At 47.3% G+C, this 23,063-nt stretch overlaps 1 protein-coding gene across 4 annotated transcripts in view; it reads right to left on the minus strand.

The window, feature by feature from the left end:
• The window catches only part of AFF1 (ALF transcription elongation factor 1), a 136,221-nt gene that overhangs the window by 14,548 nt on the left and 98,610 nt on the right, over positions 1-23,063 (minus strand). For all 4 annotated transcript variants that reach the window (XM_075351769.1, XM_075351763.1, XM_075351778.1 and 1 more), the window contains 6 exons: positions 22,864-22,915; positions 21,223-21,304; positions 20,138-20,172; positions 15,820-15,979; positions 13,743-14,642; positions 717-811 (listed from right to left, as the gene is read on the minus strand). In XM_075351769.1, coding sequence (XP_075207884.1) covers positions 717-811; positions 13,743-14,642; positions 15,820-15,979; positions 20,138-20,172; positions 21,223-21,304; positions 22,864-22,915 — 1,324 coding nt within the window. The remainder of the gene's footprint in view (positions 1-716; positions 812-13,742; positions 14,643-15,819; positions 15,980-20,137; positions 20,173-21,222; positions 21,305-22,863; positions 22,916-23,063) is intronic.

The following is a 23,063-nucleotide window of genomic DNA, read 5'->3' on the forward strand; positions in this document are numbered from 1 at the left end:
CACCACTTTTTCGGCCTATAAGCTGCGGCCACCACCATCGGGCTCTTATATACAGCATTCTAACATGCTGTATATAAGAGCCCAGGCCGGGGGTATAACATAATAAACACTTTAGAATACTTACCTAACTGTCGCGCGGTTGGCCATATGGGCGTCTCCGTTCTCCGGTGCCGCCTCTTTTGGCCATCTTTGTCCTCCATCGTCTGAAGCCGCAGTACATGACACGTCCTACGTCATCCACACTTGCCAGCATTCTGGTCCTGAGCAGGGCAGATCAAAGTATTGTAGTGCACCTGCGCAGGACCGGTGAGTGTGTATGACGTAGACGCGTCATGCACCCAGGCTTCAGAAAGAGGATGAAGATGGCCGAAAGAGGAGGCACCGGACAACGGAGACGCCCATAAGGCCCACAGCGCAACTGTTGGGTAAGTATTAAAGTGTTTTTTATGTTATACCCCCGACCTGGGCTCTTATATACAGCATGTTAGAATGTGTATATAAGAGCCCAGTGGTGGTGGCCGCAGCTTATAGGCCAAAAATAGTGGTGACAGGTTCCCTTTAAAAAGGGTACCATTTCCATTACTAAGGCTTGGGGGGTAAGCAAATCTAGAGAGTCTGCTTTAATTAATGGGACCCAGCTTCTACAGTCCTACAGGATAGCCAGAAGGATTTCCACAAGGTTAGGGTTGGTGCAGTGAAGGGGACCTTACGCTCACCTTTTCATGGATGACTCCTTGTGGGCAGTGGAAGGCTTGGTGTCATTTGACAGCTTCATCTTTTTGTGTGTTCCATTCTTCTCACTGCTTTCCAACTGGAACAAAAAGTAGCAAAAAAAAAAAGTTAAAACAGTATTCTAAAAAATATACAATCTCAAATCAACATTTGTTACTGAGCAGTCTAACTTGGTAGTAACTGTTAGATCGGGACTTTGGCATCATCGTCAAACAAAAATAAATCACTATACGGGTGGCATCACAGCACAATGCAGGGGAATGGGGTCACATTGTGACTCGCAAGGTACTACGACCGCAAGAAAGAAGCTGTTAGGCTATGTTCACACTAGAAAAATGATTTTTCTTAAGAAATTTCTTAAGAGTGAAGGATTAGTGCACCTGCGTTAAAAAACGCACCAAAAACGCACCTGCGTTTTCGGTGCGTTTTTGGTGCGTTTTTACCGCTGGTTGCTCCCTGCGTTATTGTGTCAATTATCTATGGCAAATAACACAGTTAGCTGCAGAAAAGAAGTGACATGCTCATTCTTTTTCTTAAGAAAATCTACTGAAAGAATTTTCTTAAGAAAAAAACGCAGCACAGCTAATTTTTTTTGCCATAGGTTTTGCTGGGGAATGTCTGCTGAAAGGTTACAAGAATTTCTCAAGAAATTTCTGCAGCAAAAACGGACCAAAAACGCAGGTAAAAAACGCAGTGTGTGAACATAGCCTTAAACTTCAGATCATTCTTTAGGGAGTTTGTTATGTCAGGAGAATTTACGGCCACAAAGTTGTCAGGTCAACTTTCATGAAAAGAGGTTAGAAGAAGGAAGAGAACAGGTAAACTGTCACACCAAGCTCGCTGATGGATACTCAGTTAACTCTTTCTGCAGCCAGACTAGACAGTGGAATACAAAAGATATAGGGTGCAAAATTTGTATCAAGACCAAACTACAAAGAAGGGAATTTTGTTACTTACCGTAAATTCCTTTTCTTCTAGCTCCAATTGGGAGACCCAGACGATTGGGGTGTATAGCTACTGCCTCCGGAGGCCACACAAAGCATTACACTAAAAAGTGTAAGGCCCCTCCCCTTCTGGCTATACACCCCCCGTGGGATCACGGGCTTGCTCAGTTTTAGTGCTAAAGCAAGAAGGAGGAAAGCCAATAACTGGTTTAAACAAATTCAATCCGAAGTAACATCGGAGAACTGAAAACCGTTCAACATGAACAACATGTGTACCCGAACAACCAAAAATCCCGAAGGAAACAGGGCGGGTGCTGGGTCTCCCAATTGGAGCTAGAAGGAATTTACGGTAAGTAACAAAATTCCCTTCTTCTTCGGCGCTCCATTGGGAGACCCAGACGATTGGGACGTCCAAAAGCAGTCCCTGGGTGGGTAAATTAATACCTCATGTTAGAGCTGTAAAACAGCCCTTCCCTACAAGGAGGCAACCGCCGCCTGCAGGACTCTTCTACCTAAGCTGGCATCCGCCTAAGCGTAGGTATGCACCTGACAATGCTTGGTGAAAGTGTGCAGACTCGACCAGGTAGCTGCCTGGCACACCTGCTGAGCCGTAGCCTGGTGCCGTAATGCCTAGGGCGCACCCACGGCTCTGGTAGAATGGGCTTTCAGCCCTGATGGAACCGGAAGCCCAGCAGAACAGTAGGCTTCAAGAATTGGTTCCTTGATCCATCGAGCCAGGGTGGATTTGGAAGCCTGCGACTCTTTACGCTGATTAGCGACAAGCACAGAGAGTGCATCCGAGCGGCGCAGAGGCGCCGTGCGGGAAATGTAGATTCTGAGTGCTCTCACCAGATCCAACAAATGCAAATCCATTTCATATCGATGAAATGGATGAGGCAAAAGGAAGGTAAGGAGATATCCTGATTGAGATGAAAGGGGGATACCACCTTAGGGAGAACTCCGGAATCGGGCGCAGCACTGCCTTGCCTTGGTGAAACACCAGGAAGGAAGCTTGTGGATGACAGCGCTGCTAGCTCGGACACTCTCCTAAGAGACGTGACCGCTACCAGAAAGGCCTCTTTCTGGGAAAGTCGAGAGAGTGAAACATCTCTCAGAGGCTCGAAGGGCGGCTTCTGGAGAGCAATTAGTACCCTGTTCAGATCCCATGGGTCCAACGGCCGTTTGTACAGAGGGACAATGTGACAAACCTCCTGTAGGAACGTGTGTACCTGAGGAAGTGGTGCTAGGCGCTTCTGAAGAATACAGATAGCGCTGAGACTTGTCCTTTAAGGGAGCCGAGTGACAACCTTTTTCCAAACCAGATTGCAGGAAGGAAGGAAAAGTAGGGAATGCAAATGGGCAGGGAGACACTCCCTGAGCAGAGCATTAAGAGAAGAATATCTTCCACATCCTGTGGTAGATCTTGGCAGACGTCGGTTTTCTAGTCTGTCTCATGGTGGCAATGACGTCCTGAGATAATCCTGAAGACGCTAGGATTCAGGACTCAAAGGCCATACCGTCAGGTTCAGGGCCGTAGAATTCAGATGGAAAAAACGGCCCTTGGGACAGTAAGTCTGGCCGGGCTGGTAGTGCCCACGGTTGGCAGACCGTGAGATGCCACAGATCCGGGGACTACGACCTCCTCGGCCAGTCTGTGGCGATGAGGATGGCGCGGCGGCAAACGGACCTGATGTTGCGTAGCCCTCTGGGCAGCAGTGTCAGAGGGGGAAACACATAGGTAGCTGGAACTGCGACCAAACCTGAACTAAGGCGTCTGCCGCCAGAGTTCTTTGATCGTGATACCGCGCCATGAAAATCGGAACCTTGTTGTTGTACCGAGACGCTATTAGGTCGCCGTTCAGCGTCCCCCAGCGTTGACAGATTTCCTGAAAACCGTCCGGGTGAAGATACCCTTCCCCTGCGTCCATACCCTGGCAACTGAGGAAGTCTGCTTCCCAGTTTTCTGCGCCCGGGATGTGAACTGCGGATATGGTGGATGCCCTGTCTTCCACCCCCATTAGACTCCGACGGACTTCCTGGGAGGCTTGCCGACTGCGTGTTCCGCCTTGGTGGTAGATGTATGCCACCGCTGTGGAGTTGTCCGACTGAATTCGGATGTGTGTGCTTTCCAGCCACGGCTGGAAGGCTTGCAGGGCAAGATACACTGCCCAGATTTCCAGCACATTGATTTGAAGGATGGACTCCTCTGAAGAGAGTCCTTGACCGTCTGAGAAGGGGGACGTTCCTTCTAGGGACGTCGACTTCCCATCCCATTGGCAAAGAATGCCACATTGGAGTGGACGCAGATGAAACTGCGCGAAAGTGACTGCCTCTGCATGAGGCGTGTTAAGGGGTGTGACTGGCCGTGAAGGAGAGACTGCACCCCCGTCTGTAGTGAACGCTGTTTGTCCAGCGGAAGCTTCACTATCGCTGAGGGAGCGTGACACTCCATGCCCAGATATGTCAGCGATTGGGTTGGTGTCAGATTTAACCTTGAGAAGTTGATGATCCACCCGAAACTCTGGAGAGTCTCCAGCGCTACGCTCAGGCTGTGTTGGCATGCCTCTTGAGAGGGTGCCTTGACAAGTCGACCGTCCAAGGAAGGATCACCGAGTGACCCTGAGAGTGCAGGACTGCTCCCACAGCTGCCCTGAACTTGGTGAAAACCCGTAGGGCTGCCGCCAGACCGACGGGCAGGGTTACGAACTGAAGATGCTCGTCTTCAATAACGAAACGTAGCAAACGTTGGTGCTCTGGAGCAATCGGCACGTGGAGATAAGCATCCTGATGTCTATTGATGCTAGGAAATCTCCTTGAGACATTGAGGCAATGACGGAGCGGAGGGATGCCATCCGGAACCGCCTGGCCTTCACGTGCTTGTTGAGCAGTTTTAGGTCCCCCACAATCAGATTGGAGGAAAAACCGTGTCTTGTTCCTGAAGAGGAACAGGAATTACCACTCCTTCTGCCTGCAGAAGAGCATCGGCTCGGTGGGTAGGTGGGGAAGTTCTGAAGAATCGAGCCGGAGGCCGAGAACAGAACTCTATCCTGTACACGTGAGACACAATGTCTCTCACCCACCGGTCTGTGACCTGTGGCAGCTAAATGTCGCCAAGGCGAGAGAGTCTGCCCCCAACCGCGGATGCGGAGAGAGAGAGCTTAAAGTCATGAGGAGACCGCCTTGGAAGCGGTTCCTCTGGCTGCCTTCCTTGGGCGTGATTGAGCCCGCCTGGAATCTGAGCCCCTCTGAGCCTTTTGAGCCCTTTTGGACTAGGACAATTTGGACCTGCCCGAGCCTGGGAAGGACCGAAACCTCGACTGTCTCTCTCGGACAGCATTAATAGGGTAAGTCGCAATGCAGACATTGCGAGGATAAGGACGCTACCTGCGGCACAGATTACCTGTGCTCAAGACCAGCTGCGCAAGACCAGCTGACATAGCTTAGAGTGCCCATACGGCTGCGAATGCCGGAGCAACCGACACGCCGATAGCTTCATAGACAGATTTCAACCAGAGGTCCATCTGTCTGTCAATGGCATCTTTAAGTGAAGTCCCATCTCCACTGCAACTATGGATCTAGCCGCAAGCCTGGAGATTGGGGGATCCACCTTTGGACCCTGGGTCCAGCGCCTGACCACGTCAGGGAGAAAAGGATAACATGTATCCTTAATACATTTGGAGAAACGCTTATCTGGTAAGCGTGGTGATTCTGAACTGCTTCTCTGAAGTCAGCGTGGCCAGAAAAGTACTCAATGTACGCTTGAGATACTGAAATGGGATTTCTCCTGCTGGGAAGCTGACTCCTCCACTGAAGGAGCTGGGGGAGAGATATCCAACATGCCATTGCTGGACGCTATAAGATCATTCACCATGGCGTCACCATCCGGTGTATCCGGATTGAGAGCGGTGTCAGGATCAAAGTCCTGATCAGCTACGTCTGCCTCATCATACAGAGAGTCCTCTGCTGTGACCCTGACTAGTGATGAGGCCGAGTGCCGCTCCCAGCGAGCTCGCTCAGGCTGTCTGGGACTGTCGTCCGTGTCAGAGCCTTCACCCTGGAATGCCTGGGACCCCCCCGGAGCACTGATTTTGTTCCAAATGAGGGTGGCCAGGGAGCAATGATCAAGATTGCCCATGGCCTGTCTGGACTGCAAGTCACTATCCCATGACAATCTATCAGCCGAAACTGCAACACCGTCCCTGTCCATGGACAGGGTTCACAGGTGGTTCCTTTGGCCACCTCTAGTAGAGACCCCGGCTGACCAAGTGCTACAGGAGAGCATTGCACACAACGGGGGTCAGTGGAACCTGCCGGTGGAACAGTATCACATGCAGTAAAAGCAGCATAGAAAGCCTGTGTTGCTTTTTTGCTGCTGTAGTCTAGCTATCTAGGAGCATATAGCCAAGAATAGCGACCGTACAGTGCAATGTATAGCATACAAGCATAAAGTACAAATGAGCACTTCAGCACATGCAATATGAGCAGCTTAGAAAGCCTGTGCCTTGGCACCCTTGCTTTTTTGCTGCTGTAGACTAGCTATCTAGGAGAATATCGCCAAGAATAGCGACCGTACAGTGCAATGTATAGCATACAAGCATAAGTACAAATGAACACTTCAGCACATGCAATACAAGCAGCCTAGAAAAACTGTGCCTTAGCACCTTTGCTTTTTTGCTGCTGTAGTCTCGCCATCTAAGAGGGCATATAGCCAAAAATAGCGACCTACAGTGCAGTGTAAGCATAAAATACAAATGGACACAACGGTATTTAGTGGGGTCAGCACTTCAGGTGCTGCTTACCGCCCGCCTATAGGCGGGTGTGTGGTCGCCAGAGTCCTGTGACTGGTTGCCCAGAGCTTGTCTCCGTTCTCCAGCTCGGACTGCAGGAATGGCTGCCGGCGTCCTTCTCCAGCTCGTGTGACGAGGGGCGGGCCGTGGGCGTGCCCCAGGCAAGAGCGGGAAACCGGCGTCCCACTGTGTCCAGTGAAGGGGGCTGGAGAATGCAAAGCAGACTCCAGCCCTCGGCGCTGACTTTCTGTACAGCGTCCCGCCTCTCCCCTGACTGGCAGGGCTGGGGGCGGGAACGAAACGAAAACTAGGCCGCAAAGCCGGGGACTCGAGTAATAAGCGCGGCCGTCCTATGTGCACGGCCAGCGCGGAGTCCCCGGCGCACCACAAGTCCCAGCCGCGCCACAGTGTAAAAACACCCAGCAGCGGCCCGGCGCGGCAGTTCCCAATACATAAATTCACACAGCAAAGCTGCCGTGAATAATAGCACGAGCGCTCCACGCTGTTGTCCCCGGCGCACTAGCACTCCCAGCAATGCTGGTGTGTGTGTGCGCGATGTGTACGGGGACACAGAGTACCTTAATGTAGCAGGGCCCTGTCCCTGACGATACTCAGCTCCATATCCAGCAGGTTCTCTGGGTCTGTGGATGGAGCCCGGTCTCAGTGCCTGGAGACCTGTAAGATCCCACTTCACCCAGAGCCCTGAGGGGGGATGGGGAAGGAAAACAGCATGTGGGCTCCAGCCTCCGTACCCGCAATGGGTACCTCAACCTTAACAAACACCCGACAAAAGTGGGGTGAGAAGGGAGCATGCTGGGGGCCCCATATGGGCCCACTTTTCTTCCATCCGACATAGTCAGCAGCTGCTGCTGACTAAAAACAGTGGAGCTATGCGTGGATGTCTGACCTCCTTCGCACAAAGCTTGAAAAACTGAGCAAGCCCGTGATCCCACGGGGGGTGTATAGCCAGAAGGGGAGGGGCCTTACACTTTTTAGTGTAATGCTTTGTGTGGCCTCCGGAGGCAGTAGCTATACACCCCAATCGTCTGGGTCTCCCAATGGAGCGCCGAAGAAAACTATATTTATACCTTCAAGTGACAAAAAAAATCCTGTAACTAGCTGCAGGACCTCTGCCAATAAACTACGTGAACGACTAAAACTGGATTAATGCAGCAGGTTGTTTTTCAAGTATAGTAGGTGGCAAAAAAAAATGTTTCATAATTTTTTTTTTTACAATGTGCTAAATATGGCGCTTTATGCACATAGCATAGGTCACTGCCTTTTATCAGCGGTACACGTTTGAGAAAACTCTTAACAAATATCTCCAACCTAAAGGTGGTGTCACACATAGCGACGCAGCAGCGATCACGACCAGCGATCTGACCTTATCAGGATCGCTGCTGCGTCGTTACATGGTCGCTCGTGAGCTGTCAAACAGGCAGATCTCACCAGAGACCAGCCCCCAGCCAGCAGCGACGCGTGGAAGCGTAACTAAGGTAAATATCGGGTAATTAAGGAAAGCACTTCTCTTGGTTACCCGATATTTACCTTAGTTACTAGCGTCCGCCACTCTGACGCTGCCAGTGCCGTCTCCCTGTTCCCTGCACTTCTAGCCAGAGTACACATCGGGTTAATTACCCGATATGTACTCCAGCTACGTGTGCAGGGAGCAGGGAGCCGGCACTGGCAGCGTGAGAGCGGCGGACGCTAGTAACTAAGGTAAATATCGGGTAACCAAGGAAAGGACTTCTTGGTTACCCGATATTTACCGTGGTTACAGCTTACCGCAGGCTGCCAGACGCCGGCTCCCTGCTTGCTTCAGTTCATCGCTCTCTCGCTGTCACACACAGCAATGTGTGCTTCACAGCGGGAGAGCAACGTCCAAAAAATGAAGCAGGACATTCAGCAACGACCGGTGACCTCACAGTAGGGGCCAGGTCGTTGCTGGATGTCACATACAGCGACAGCGACGTCGCTGCTACGTCACTGAAAATGGTGACTTAGCAGCGACGTCGTTGTCGTCGTCGCTATGTGTGACACCACCTTAAAGTGCTGACTAAATGTGCACAGAGCCCAAATACGATATAAGAAACATCTTCTGAAATGCGCTGTGACACATCTAAGACGCTCCATCTCACAGCCACACCTGTCACAATCCCTTAGACCTACTAATATACAATTCGACCATGCTGGAGAAGTAGCATGCAGTAGAATGTAGCCTTTACTAGGAGAAGTAATACACAAAAGGGACTTTCTAAGGCTCGCATATTAAAACTGAATGGCAATCATTTCCACCAGAGGAAGTCAGATTGCTATCTTTTTCCAGTCACCCTGCCCTCTTTGGAGGTTGGATTACAACAAGGAAGATTAAGTTGTAAAGAACAATATATATATATATTATTTATTTTTTTTTTTTAAATGATGAAATCTAAAAAAGGTCAGTGCCTATATACACTCCAACATACCGTATTTTTCGGACTATAAGACGCACCTGACCATAAGACGCACCCTGGTTTTAGAGGAGGAAAATCGGAAAATAAAATTTTAACCAAAAAATATGGTCATGACACACTGTTATGGGGCGAGGATCTGCTGCTGACACTGTTATGGGGGTAATGTCCCCAAATTCTCTACTAAGGTACCCCATTCTGATAAGGATCCTCCTGCCTTGTATATGATCCTGCTCATATACCCCCCATCCTGCTAATAATATACCCCCCATCCATCCTGCTCATGATATACCCCATCCATCCTGCTCATGATATACCCCCATCCATCCTGCTCATGATATGCCCCCATCCATCCTGCTCATGATATGCCCCCATCCATCCTGCTCATGATATGCCCCCATCCATCCTGCTCATGATATGCCCCCATCCATCCTGCTCATGATATGCCCCCATCCATCCTGCTCATGATATGCCCCCATCCATCCTGCTAATAATATACCCCCCATCCATCCTGCTCATGATATACCCCCATCCATCCTGCTCATGATATACCCCCATCCATCCTGCTCATGATATGCCCCCATCCATCCTGCTCATGATATGCCCCCATCCATCCTGCTCATGATATGCCCCCATCCATCCTGCTCATGATATGCCCCCATCCATCCTGCTCATGATATGCCCCCATCCATCCTGCTCATGATATGCCCCCATCCATCCTGCTCATGATATGCCCCCATCCATCCTGCTCATGATATGCCCCCATCCATCCTGCTCATGATATGCCCCCATCCATCCTGCTCATGATATGCCCCCATCCATCCTGCTCATGATATGCCCCCATCCATCCTGCTCATGAAATGCCCCCATCCATCCTGCTCATGAAATGCCCCCATCCATCCTGCTCATGAAATGCCCCCATCCATCCTGCTCATGAAATGCCCCCATCCATCCTGCTCATGAAATGCCCCCATCCATCCTGCTCATGAAATGCCCCCATCCATCCTGCTCATGAAATGCCCCCATCCATCCTGCTCATGAAATGCCCCCATCCATCCTGCTCATGAAATGCCCCCATCCATCCTGCTCATGAAATGCCCCATCCATCCTGCTCATGAAATGCCCCCATCCATCCTGCTCATGAAATGCCCCCATCCATCCTGCTCATGAAATGCCCCCATCCATCCTGCTCATGAAATGCCCCCATCCATCCTGCTCATGAAATGCCCCCATCCATCCTGCTCATGAAATGCCCCCATCCTGGTAAATGGCGTGTATCCTGTGGCACAGGAAAAAAAAAATAAACGTTTATACTTACCCTTCCTCACTCCCTGAAGCACCGATCTCTGTCTCAGCTGCAGCGCCGCTGTGTGGAGCCGTCGCCGGTGTCTGCAGCATCGCGTCTTCCTGTCTGTGCCGGCGGTAAGCTGATAGATTCTGGTGGATACTAGCGGCGCGCACAGCGATGACGTCATCGCGGTGCGCGCCGCTAGTGTCCAGATCAGCTGACCGCCGGCACAGACAGGAAGACGCGATGCTGCAGGGGGGCGGCTCCACACACGGTGACGGGTGAGTACACTGATTCACTGCACCCCGCGCTGATAATGATGCACGGGGGGCAGTGAATACAGCCGCACATGATCACTCCAGGCTGTAGTTGCCAGGGGTGATCACGGCCGGCTGCTAATTATGCATGCACCCCCCCCCCTGCCTATCACCCCGCCCACCTGTCAGCGCCGGTTTCGCTAAGAGATGATGGGCGGGAGGATGGGCGTGCATATGTAATGAGCGGGCACACGTGGTCACGGCAGGCTGTTACAGCCTGCTTGTGCCGCCGATGACCCGCTGCACCGCGGCACCCTCATTCCCCGCAGCCTTATAGTCAGACCATAAGACGCACTCCCCACTTTCCCCCAACATTTGGGGTGAAAAAAGTGCGTCTTATGGTCCGAAAAATACGGTAATATGTATTCAGAGGTATTATCCAATAAACAGAGCATTAACTACAATAGAGGTTGTCACTATCAAGTGAATGCCCCCTATAAACTGGTAGTCTTCAGAAATCCCCCACAACTAGAATGCGGTTGTGTGTGCCAATCCAGGAAACCATTTTGTTTGGAAGGAAACTGAAATTCCCCTTTTTTATAAGTGTTCTTAACCTAGAAGCATTTGTCACTATATGGTCTTTACTATAACTGGATCTGCACACATTACTGCAGCTATTTTCAGTATTCAGATGTAGTCTGGGGCGTGTAACCTGTAGGATCAGGCAGTGCAGTATCCGCATTTATTATTTTCAGCTTTTATATTAAGCCACAACCCAAACAAGGTAAATGAAACCGAAGGAAAGCAGAAAAGCAAGTGGTAACATGCAATCCGGGTGGTACAGAAAGCTGGAATGAGTGGCGATTACACCAGACCATTGGGAAGGACCGGCTCCTCACAACGACTTCAGGCTACTAGAACTAAAACTTCCCAAGTCCCAAACCTTAAGGGGATGTGCACGCACTACCCGCTGCAGACATTTATGCAACAAAAATGTGCATTTTTCATTAGTTTGTTCCCATTTATTAGAAAGAAAAATGCTACAAAAAGACAGCAAGAATTTATATGCTGCAGACGTGAAACTGCTTCAAATCTGCAAGGAAAAAAATAAGCAATGTGTGCTGAGCATTCAGGAATCTTAGTCACTTTCCTGGGATAGTAAAAGGAGTTGTTTTAGGCAAAATCATGATGTGTTAAAATGCCCTGATAATCCCTTCTTGTTCAAGAGAACCTGTCACTAGATTTGGTGACTATATGCTGCGGCCACCACCAGTAAGCGTTTATATACAGCGTTCCAGAATACTGTATATAGAAGCCTTGGCTGCTGTGTAGAACTTAAACACTTAGGGAAAGTGTCCTGCGGTTATATCCGCAGGACATTCTGTAGGAGCTCCCAGAAAACCGCAGCACAACTTTGTCTGTTTCAATGCTGTGGTTTTCTTGCGGAATGTCGTGCGGATATCCTGCGGCCATTCTGCATTGAGGATACAGTACCATGGCTTCAGCACTGCATCCTCAATGCAGAACAAGTGCTGGAGTGATGGGGGAGTTCATACTTCCCTCCACCACGCAGAACTTCTCTCCGGCCATGTCTGTCAGTGTCTGCACTGTGCAGGAGAAGGTGGGCGGGCCTGAACTAGCTCCGGCTGTCACATGACCAGAGCTCGTGCAGGCCCCGCCCACCACCTCTTTCCTGTTCCTAGCTCCACTGCCGTCCTCTGCAGAGAGGGAAAGTGACCGGGTGTCTGCTATTAAGGCAGGTAAGTATGGGACCAAGGCAGATTTCCGCAAATAAATCCGCAGGAATAATTGACATGCAGTTATGTGCGGCTGCGGGACATCCGCAGCATATTCCGCAACCGCACATACCGCAGCGTGGACACAGCACTCCCCATATCCCATAGGATAACATGGGGAGTGTCTGTACATGCTGAAACCTGCGGATTTATCTGGAAAATCCAGATAAATCCGCAGATTTTCCACGGCAAAATTGCAGGAGCAAGCTCCCGTGGGCACATAGCCTTAGGCTACATGCGTACGCTGCATCATTTTTGTGTTCACAAACTGCACCTTGTCAGAGAGAGCCTGGAAATGTCACAAAAAATGCTCGTAATTGTAGGTGCGTTTTTGCTGCATTTTTCCTGCGTTTTCGGTGCATTTTTGGTGCGTTTTTCACAACATGCGTTTTTGCTGCGTTTTTGTGACAAATGTTGACTAAAACACAGGAAGAATGAACATGCTGCATTTTTTTTGTCACAAACTTTTGACAAATAAAACGCTGACAAAAACTGCAGTGTGCGCATAGCAAATCTGACTTCTCAGACTTTGCTGGGAAGTCAAATGTCAGAAAGTTCTGACAACAAAACTGCACCAAAAACGCAGCAAAAAACGCAGCGTGCGCATGTAGCCTTACAATACTCACATGCGGGGGCGCCTCCCCTCTGCTGCGATCACCGTCCTCCTTCTGAAGCCCGTGTGCATGATGCGTCTACATCATCCACACAGGCAGACATTGCGGTTCTGCACAGGTGCACTTTGATCTGACCTGCTGAAGGCACATCAAAATACTATAATGCGCAGGCACTAGGAAAGGTTAAAGACCGTCCGCGCATGCGCACTACAAAACTTTGATCTGCCCTGTGCAAGACAGATCAAATTGCGCCTGCACAGGACCTCAATGCCGGCTAGTGTGCATGACAGACACATCATGTACACGGGCTTCAGAAGGAGGACGGCGATCGCAGCAGATGGGAGGCGCCCCCGCAGGTGAGTATTGTAAGGCTACATGCGCACGCTGCGTTTTTTGCTGCGTTTTTGGTGCAGTTTTGTTGTCAGAACTTTCTGACATTTGACTTCCCAGTAAAGTCTGAGAAGTCAGATTTGCTGTGCGCACACTGCAGTTTATTTGTCAGCATCCTTCAGAAGGACTGCGATTGTAGCAGAAAGGAGGCTTGAGACAAGAGAGCAGCGACAACCATTAGACCGGCCCGCCCCACAGGGGAGTATTATAAAAGTGTTTTTTACGTTCTGCACAGCGGCCTGAGCTCATATATATTCTGGAATGCTGTGTATAAGAGCTCAGTGGTGATGGTTGCAGCTTATAGTCACCAAATCTGGTGACTGGTTCCCTTTGATATATGGTTAAAAGAAAGAACAATGTCCATATGCCCAAATAATGACAAGGAGCTATAGGTAAAGCAGGAAAATGAAGAATATGAACCAACTGCATGCACGTCCAGTAGAATCAGGTAAAACCCGGTCATCCCCTTATATTGGTACATCACCTTTCTCTTGGTGTGCTCCTTGCTGTGACTGTGGGATTTCTCAGACCTCTCCTTGTGTTGAGCATTGTGACTGCTCGCCTTCTTGCTCTTGGACTCGCTTATTTTACTCGCTGCTCCCGGGACCCTAGAAAGTAGTGACAATTCTATTTTCACCAGAAGCGCTATAGGTTTAGGAGTGCTCTTCTTCGGTGGCGCCAATCGGTTCTCCCCGATGGGTAATAACACTTTGTCCCTATGACAGTCCTCACGCACAACCACCGCTGGATGTGAGGAGTTAGTCCTGTGGTTGGTTTTGCTCTCAATGTGCACCTTTGGACGAGGAGGAGACTGTAGGTGGGAAGGGGCACTCTGAGGTTTGTTTGTTTGGGTACTTGGACACTTTTTGGTGCTGCTACTACTGTGGTGGGAGCTCCTGTGCTTCTTTTTCTCATTTGGATGTGCAACGCTTGCATTTGGTTCCTTGTGTTCATTTGATTTGGTTTTTATTTTCGTTTTCACAGTTGGCTTTTCTTTGGAGGGCTGGTCTCTTGGCCTGTATGGAGCAGGTTCACTTTCCACAGTAAGACCACCCTTTGGCTCCTCTTGAAATGAAGCCTTCACAGGCTTTCTGGGATGTTTTATGCCAACAGTCTGCCTAGGAGGAACAGTTTCATTGGCTATGGGGGAATTTGGGAAGCTGGGTTTGTTCTGGATGTCTTCCTGAGAAGTCCAAAGAGCAGCTTTGTGTTGAGGCTCAGCCTTTGGAGATTCATGGGGAGGAGGTGAAAGAGAGTCATGTTCTTTACTCTCCCAGTGGCTTTCTTGTTCATTATCTGCCACATTATTATGGTTTTCAGCTAGAGGTGCAGGTTTGACCAGAAAGTTCCCCAACTGCCATATGCCAGTAGATGAAGTGTCGTGCTGCAATGGAAAAAAACCCACAAAATTAGCATCACATAAAAACAGATTTATGTATTTATGTTGAAAGTACTGTAATCTCTCGAGATGGGATGGTGGCCTACTTGAGGCCCTAAGGACATCATGCTTAAAAAAAAAAAAAAAAAAGCACTAACATTTTTTTGAACCATAACATTTTAATGTAGTGTTTAACGCTAGGTACGAGGGCTTGTCTAACAATTGTTTTTTTTTTTGTTTTTTGTTTTTTTTTTAATTGCAGCATGTGGGGATTCATGTAATGTATTGAATAATTTATTAAAGGGATTGTCAGGTCTTCTGCAAAAAGTCTGCAGTCACTATAGCTACAGACTAATAAATCCTTACAGCACACGCATTACACACGGTCAGGATTTTCTGGCAAAACCAGGCTGACAAGTGACTGCAACTACGTGATTTCAATAAATGCGGTCACATGCAGACTAGATGTGCTCAGCCTCGCTCAATGCAGTGGAATTGAGTGAGGCGGAGCACAACTAGTCGGAATGTGGACAGAATTATGCAAAGAGCAAACTGCAAAGATTCATTAGCCTAAGAGAAAGAATGGACAACCCCTTTTTTTTTTAATGACTAGGACAAGTGCACAATACTTGCCACTTGTACACACTAATCAAAATATATCTGTGGACAGGACATCACAAGCTCAGATCCCCTTTCAAAGCAAAGCCGGATTACACCTTTAAGACTATAGGGACCAAGGGTACATTTTTTTAAAAAAATAATTAATTAGAATAGGTTTAGACCCAAATAGCAGTTTTAACATTTTTCCTTTTCAAGTCTTCCGTCTTCACCTTTAATGGGGAGCATCTATTTATACATTTTATGTAAAATTAACTCAAGCTTTAATCTTATGCACATGCATTAGCATGAGATGTCAGAGTTTTAGCCATATCTTCAACACTAGCATGGAGCTTGTTAGTATGGGGCGTTCACACACTGTTCTGCAAAACTCATGTGTACAGAGATATCTTCCCCATATCCAATGCAAGGTAATTTGCAGGGTAGGCAGCAGCTTGATCCAGTGATGATATCTGATCCCTGAGAGTTAGAAAAGTTGGACCTGTAGCAATCTTAAAGCGAGTTTGGCTGCATCGGAGAAGCCATATAATGAGGAATCAGTTGACAAAAATGTATTGAGAGTTACCACTGGACTAGGAGATCTCCGCAGTGGTGGCGGTGGCACTTCACTGTCACTTGAGCCGCTGTCGCTCTCCGAGTCTGAGGAGCTGTCAGTCTCACTTCCTTCTGTTCCCATGCTGCTGGAATGTGCCGATGCCACACTGTCCACGTGAGACTGCACAACGCTGAGGAAGAAATGATACAATTAGGCATCGGTATCGAGTGACATGCAAATAGGCTTTCTCAAAAGTATTCACCAAACAAAAAAAAAAAATTGAGATCCTATGCTTTCAAAGAAAAATTTACTACAGTCACTTACTCTGTAGATTCCCATCAGAAATGGAAGCACCTCATGATAGACACAATTGCACCTGCTGTCTTCAATTATGGTCCAGTATATTGCACCCCCAACTGACCAGCGCATTAGCATTAGCTTTATTCAATTTGCATTCCCCCTAATCTCCCCTTTTCTAAACCATGCATATTAATATCTGAAACCCTCAATTATCTGTCAAGGACTCTTGATGGCGAGTAAAATATGAAGAAGCTACGTTCTCATTCACTAGCAAGCCATCAGTGGACATCGGCTATAGAAGTACATTCCATATTAGAACAGCCACCCCTATCTCAGACACATGAGTCACCGTCTGGTACAGCGTGTTACAACATATCTAATCTCCATTCTGCCAAGCAGCCAAAAAGAAACATGACAAGGTCTACAACAGTGTCTCCATACTGATGCTCAGTTACCAGTGCAGTGAGATCTGTCAGTGGGATCACCCCCCTAAGCCCTCTACATTACATGACTCCTACTGACAGATTCTGCAAAGCAGCAGTGGAAAAATGTGGCTTCTTGACTCAGGTATGCAGGACATCACAGCCCATTTCATATATCCGCGTAATGCCGTGCCTGAGGAAGACACAGGGAATTTTCACATTTGTTGCAAAAAGTTCCATTACCATTCATAAAATGGATCGCTTTCTTCAGGACACACAAGCCGATTCAGCTGGGACAGTTGCAAGGACATCCAACAAATGTGTCCCATGTAAATAAACCCACAGAGGACACCCACAGGATCCACGTTCAATAGAGCACCTGAATGGGAAGCTAGCTATGGCAACTAGTTTTCTTAAGATGTATTTATAATATCAAAAGGTAAAGCAGAAAAGATTCATGAAGATCATATATAAGAAATGGATAGACAGAATTAAAGGAAATCTGTCACCAGTTTTTTGACACCTAATCTGAGAGCAGCATAATGTAGGGGCAGAGATCCTGATTCCAGAGATGTGTCACTTACTGGGCTGATTAGTGTAGTTTTGATGAAATCACTGATCAGCAGCAGATTATCATTACAGGACTACTTTGAGTACTTAGGAACATGCCAATATATTCATGACCTCTGTATAACTGCTAGATCTGCAGCGGAGAAAACATTGATTTTATCAAAATAACAAACAGCTCAGTAAGGCCTGTTTCACACATCCGGCATTATGCTAGATCCGGCACACATGCAGTACAGTAGATTTACAGTGGAAGCGCGACACCATGCGGACACCTGCTTCATGCACAACTGCATTTGTCTGCATGGTGTTGCGCTTCCCTGTACTGTACTGCATGCGTGCCAGATCCGTCAACATGCCGGATGTGTGAAACCGGCCTAAGTGGCACATTGCTGGAATAAGGGTCTCTGTCACTACATCATGCTGCTCTCAGATGGGGTAGCAGAAACCTGATGACAGATTCCCTTTAAAGGGAATTTGAGCTATCTAAACTGTTAATATGGGCAGACAGGTTAGAGACTTCTGAAAAAGCCCCCTACCTGTCTGCCTCACATCAGAAGACTTGTTAGGGATAAATCATCTTTGATCACTTCCTATAAATGAGCTTTTCCAGGCTATGGGGCGGATGCTGCCTGGAAGGTAACTCCGCCTCCAGAGCTTATTTTAAAAAAAAAGGGGCATTACTCGTGTGATGTGTGACAGCAGCTCTCATTGCAGAGCTGTGTGTGATTACAACTGACACTTCTGCAGGCGCCTCTGAGCTTCAGCCTCCATCTCACTGGCAGAGACTGTGTGCAACGCAGCAGAGCTCAGGGAGCTGCAAAAAAAATGTGTTTGCAAGAAGACAAATTTCATTTCTCCTGTTCTGTGTCAGTTACTTGTCTCACACTGGTAACGCCCCTTTTACTTAAAATAATCTCAGGAGGCGGAGTTATCTTCCAGGCAGCATCCGCCCCATAGCCTGGAAGAGCTCATTTATGTCAAGTGATAAAAGATGATTTATCCACAACATGGCTTCTGATATGAGGCAGACCGGTATGACTTTTCAGCATTTGATAACCTGTATGCCCATACTAATAGGTTAGATAGGTCAAAGTGGTGACAGAGTCCCTTTAAATACAACAAGAAATAGCTCAACCAACCTTGAATCTAAAACAGGAGAGCATACACCATAAGTTAAAGGAGTTTTTCCATGAACAAAGAACAAAGTCCAATTTAAATCAATAGATCTTGGAATAATAATTTCCACAATTAGACATGTTTAAAAAATGGTTCCTATGCTGAGAATCTTCTATATGTGCCCCTGCTGTGTTCTGTGTAATGGCCGTGTCTGACTCTACAGGGACATGGTCTGATCATACCACAGCTCCTGTGCTGAGATAATCTTATGTATGTGCCCCTGCTATGTACTGTGTAATGGCCGTGTCTGACTGTACAGGGACATGGTCTGATCATACCACAGCTCCTGTGCTGAGATAATCTTATATATGTGCCCCTGCTGTGTACTGTGTAATGGCAGTGCCTGACTGTACAGGGACATGGTCTGATCATACCACAGCTCCTGTGCTGAGATAATCTTATATATGTGTCCCTGCTATGTACTGTGTAATGGCCGTGTCTGACTGTACAGGGACATGGTCTGATCATACCACAGCTCCTGTGCTGAGATAATCTTATATAGGTGTCCCTGCTATGTACTGTGTAATGGCCGTGTCTGACTGTACAGGGACATGGTCTGATCATACCACAGCTCCTGTGCTGAGATAATCTTATGTATGTGCCCCTGCTATGTACTGTGTAATGGCAGTGTCTGACTGTACAGGGACATGGTCTGATCATACCACAGCTCCTGTGCTGAGATAATCTTATATAGGTGTCCCTGCTATGTACTGTGTAATGGCCGTGTCTGACTGTACAGGGACATGGTCTGATCATACCACAGCTCCTGTGCTGAGATAATCTTATATATGTGCCCCTGCTGTGTACTGTGTAATGGCAGTGTCTGACTGTACAGGGACATGGTCTGATCATACCACAGCTCCTGTGCTGAGATAATCTTATATATGTGTCCCTGCTATGTACTGTGTAATGGCCGTGTCTGACTGTACAGGGACATGGTCTGATCATACCACAGCTCCTGGGCACGGGACGAAGAAAAACAAGTATACAGCTATTGCAGGAAATTGCAATTAATACTTTTCTTGAGATAAAACATTCTATTTTATTTTTTTTAAAAAACAGGCAGGGAAATGTTTTACCTCACAAAAAGAATTGGCTGTAATAGTAAGCTGTCCTATCTGTATTGTCTCTTGTGTCCTCCACTGCCCTGGAGATGTGGTATGATCAGACTATGTCCCTGTACGGTCAGACACAGCCATTACACAGTACACAGCAGGGACACAAGATTATCTCAGCACAGGAAGATTTAAAAAAAATAAATAAATAAAATAAAAATGCATCCAATTGTGGAAATTTTTAATCCAAGATTAAAATGAACTTTGAAGTTAAAAGGGGTTTTCTCACAAAGTTAAGTACCTGTCACAACAGCAATTTCCCAGCTCAAGTTAAAGAGTTTCACTGGGTAGTTTTAGGGATCCGAGCAATATAAATAGGTCAAACATCCCCATTCAGCAACAAAAGACTGCTAAATAAGATCAGATCCCTTCACTTCTTAGTCTGAAACATAGCAGGTCCATCAGTCCCATTGAGGTGAATAGATCACTCGGTACACATGCACGCTACTGCTTTATTTATACAGGAGACCTTGATAAGGACCCGTTGGACCCGTGGTCAAAGTGGTGGGTACCCTTCGTGATCCCACAATCAATTTCCCAGTGTGAAAGAAGTAGCTTGCATGAGTGACAAACTTCTCACCGGTCCTGATAACTGCTGCATTTAGTGGGACCGAATGATAGTATATAAAGAATGATAGTATTGCATCATTTCAGTATATCCCTTGATATCTTCCTTAGCAGTCTGATCCCTGAAGGAACAGACAAGGTTCTCCTAGCTCAATTACCATGTTAAAGTGTGTAAATGTAAGACAATATATGCATTACCTAGATGGAGCAGAAGAAAGGGGTTTTTCAGTGATCTGCAAAGAAAAGAGGCACACTTAATGCTACATTACTAATCAACAGCAGAAGAGTTTCATTACTTTTTCCAAGAATATGACGCAAGCGAATCTCAGCATAATAAAGTCTGTCCTTCCCCCAACTTTTTCCTTCATAGAAATACGTTGAAAATGTTGGAGAGTTAAAAACACAATGCGTACGGTACTCTAAATCACAAGCCTGCTAGAGTGAGGTGCTAAGTGTATTAAGAGGCGGGCATTGCATTCTGATGGACCCTGCACTATTAGGCTATGTGCCCACGGGACAATGTAGTCGTGAATATATCCACAGGTATGTCCGCAGGTTTCCCGCAGCTGATCCTCGGAATCCGCAGCTATCCATTGCTGCGGCATTCCAGCAAAATATCTGCGGGAAACCTGCGGACATTCGTGCGGCTTACCTGCGGAAGTCCCGGCCTTTATCTCCATAGTGGAGGAGCGGAAATTGCGCAGATATTTCCACATAAATAATTGACATGCAGTTATGTGTGGCTGCGGGACATCCGCAGCATATTCTGCAGCCGCACATACCGCAGCATGGACACAGTACGCCCCATGTCCCATAGGATAACATGGGAAGTGTCTGTGCTTGCTAAAACCTATCAAGAAAATGCAGATAAATCCGCAGGTGTTCCACAGAAAAATCCGTGGGTACATTGTCCCGTGGGCACACAGCCTTATATGGCCGGGAATCATATTGGACATAGTCCGGGCTCCAACCTGGAGTGTTCATCTTTTTCAGACATTGACTGTGTGTATGAACCGACCCTGAAAAAGGTCATTTTCCCCCTTCTTATTGGGGGGGGGGGGAGAACAAAATGAAGTTCCACCTTGATTGTAATACTTCTGTATTGTTGTCCATCATGCCTGTCCTGACAACTAAACGTGCTCCGTTACGACACACTGACAACCCAATAATGCGGATTCGTCTCTGCAGCCAGACTGTCACTCAGCTAGCCAATAGTAATGCCAAGCCATTTCCCATTTCAAGCTATTTAGAACACAAACAAAAATTTGTATTTGGTGACTCACCTCATCGTCATCATTATCCTCATCATGATGGTCATCATTACTGTCCTCACTGTCGCTGATCTGCAGGTCATCTTCCAACATGCTAAATCCAAGAAGACGTTTTTATGTAGATTAGTAAGCCTGTCTAATTTGCATGTTTTCATTCACAGTTTTGGGTAGTCCGCTTTTGAAGGAGAATGCATACTACATGCAAGTGTATCCTAAAGGTTGTGGTACCTTGCGCTGCATAGCACTTGCCTGACATCTTGAATAGGTGGCTACCATACAAGAAGACACTGAGCACACTGCTTAGATGTGCAATATGAAGATGCGATGGCCATTACCTACTTGCTTTCATTTTAGCGCCAGTTCTGACCGTTTTATGGGTTGTTTCTACATTGCAGCCACACTTCTATTTTAGCAATTTGCTGTTGACAAATCATTCTTTCCTGTTATGTCACTTCGAGTTACATATTTGTATCCTGTTCTGTATGGGCTGTGCGCCTGATTAAGTCATTCACACCTTTATTCTCCCTGAAGCGCTCCTCCATTTAATATTTACATTGGATTTTACTGTATTAGTCTAATTATTTGGACGTTCAGAATATTCTTATGTAGTTTGTATTCGTGCCAAGAATGGGAATCATGGGCTCATTGTTCTAAGAAACTGCTGCGGGCACAGAGGCTGGACCCCCACCTTGACTAACTTTTTTGACCTGTCTCATTGATGGGTGATAAAAGAAAAAAAGTAAACAAGTAATGTCTAAGCTAGCTAAAGTTACAACATTACCATGTGTGTGTGTATGTGTGCATAGTCCTTAAAGGGAACCAGTCACCAGATTTGGTGACTATAAGCTGCAGCAACCACCACTGGGCTCTTATACACAGCATTCTAACATGCTGTATATAAGAGTCCAGGCCGCTGTGTAGAGCATAAAAATCACTTTATAATACCTAAAGGGCGGTGCAGTGCAGACTGGTCAGATGGGCGTCTCCGTTCTCAGATACCAGCGCCTCTTCTTTCGACCATCTTTGTCCTCTTTCTGAAGCCTGGGTGCATGACGCGTTCTACGTCATGCACACAGGCGGGCATTGAGGTCCTGTGCAGGCGCACTTGATTTCCCCTAAGCAGGGCAGATCACAGTATTGTAGTGCGCCTGCGCAGGACCTCAATGCCGGCTAGTGTGGATGACGTAGGAAGCGTCATGCACCCAGGCTTCAGAAGAAGGCGGACAAAGACGACCGAAAGAAGAGGCGCCGGTACCGGGGAACCGAGACACCCATCTGAGCAGTCTGCAGAGCACCACTCCTCAGGTGAGTATTATAAAGTGATTTTTACGTTTTACACAGCAGTCTGGGCTCTTATATCCAACATGTTAGAATGCTGTATATATAAGCCCAGTGGTGGTGGCCGCAGCGGATAGTCACCAAATCTGGTGACAGGTTCCCTTTAAGAACAGACAAGTCGTACATTAAGGACAGTAAATGTAAACTGGAATTCTGAGGAACGCAAAGCGGTTCAGTCATTGCATGTCCGGTATGGGTATATCTATTAATAGTCTCATCTTAGAGAGGTCTGCGTAAACCAATAACCTGATTTATGTGTTATACCAAAACTTGGGAACATTATTATTGCAAAAATAATTACTTATGTTGACTTACGATGATCCCTTATGCGGGCTTGGAAAAACTTTTGAAAAGTTGTCATAGTGTCCTGCAAGAAAAAGAAATAATGAGTCACTTCCTAAGTAGGAGACTGAAATGAGAAAGAAAAGAGCCAAAACCTTAATCTTGTGGCAATTTTTCTGTAAGTATGGATATGAAGGGGATAATACTGAAACAGTTATAAAAAAAAAAACAAA

Source organism: Anomaloglossus baeobatrachus, chromosome 1 (genome assembly GCF_048569485.1).
Source record: "Anomaloglossus baeobatrachus isolate aAnoBae1 chromosome 1, aAnoBae1.hap1, whole genome shotgun sequence".
Lineage (NCBI taxonomy): Eukaryota > Metazoa > Chordata > Amphibia > Anura > Aromobatidae > Anomaloglossus > Anomaloglossus baeobatrachus.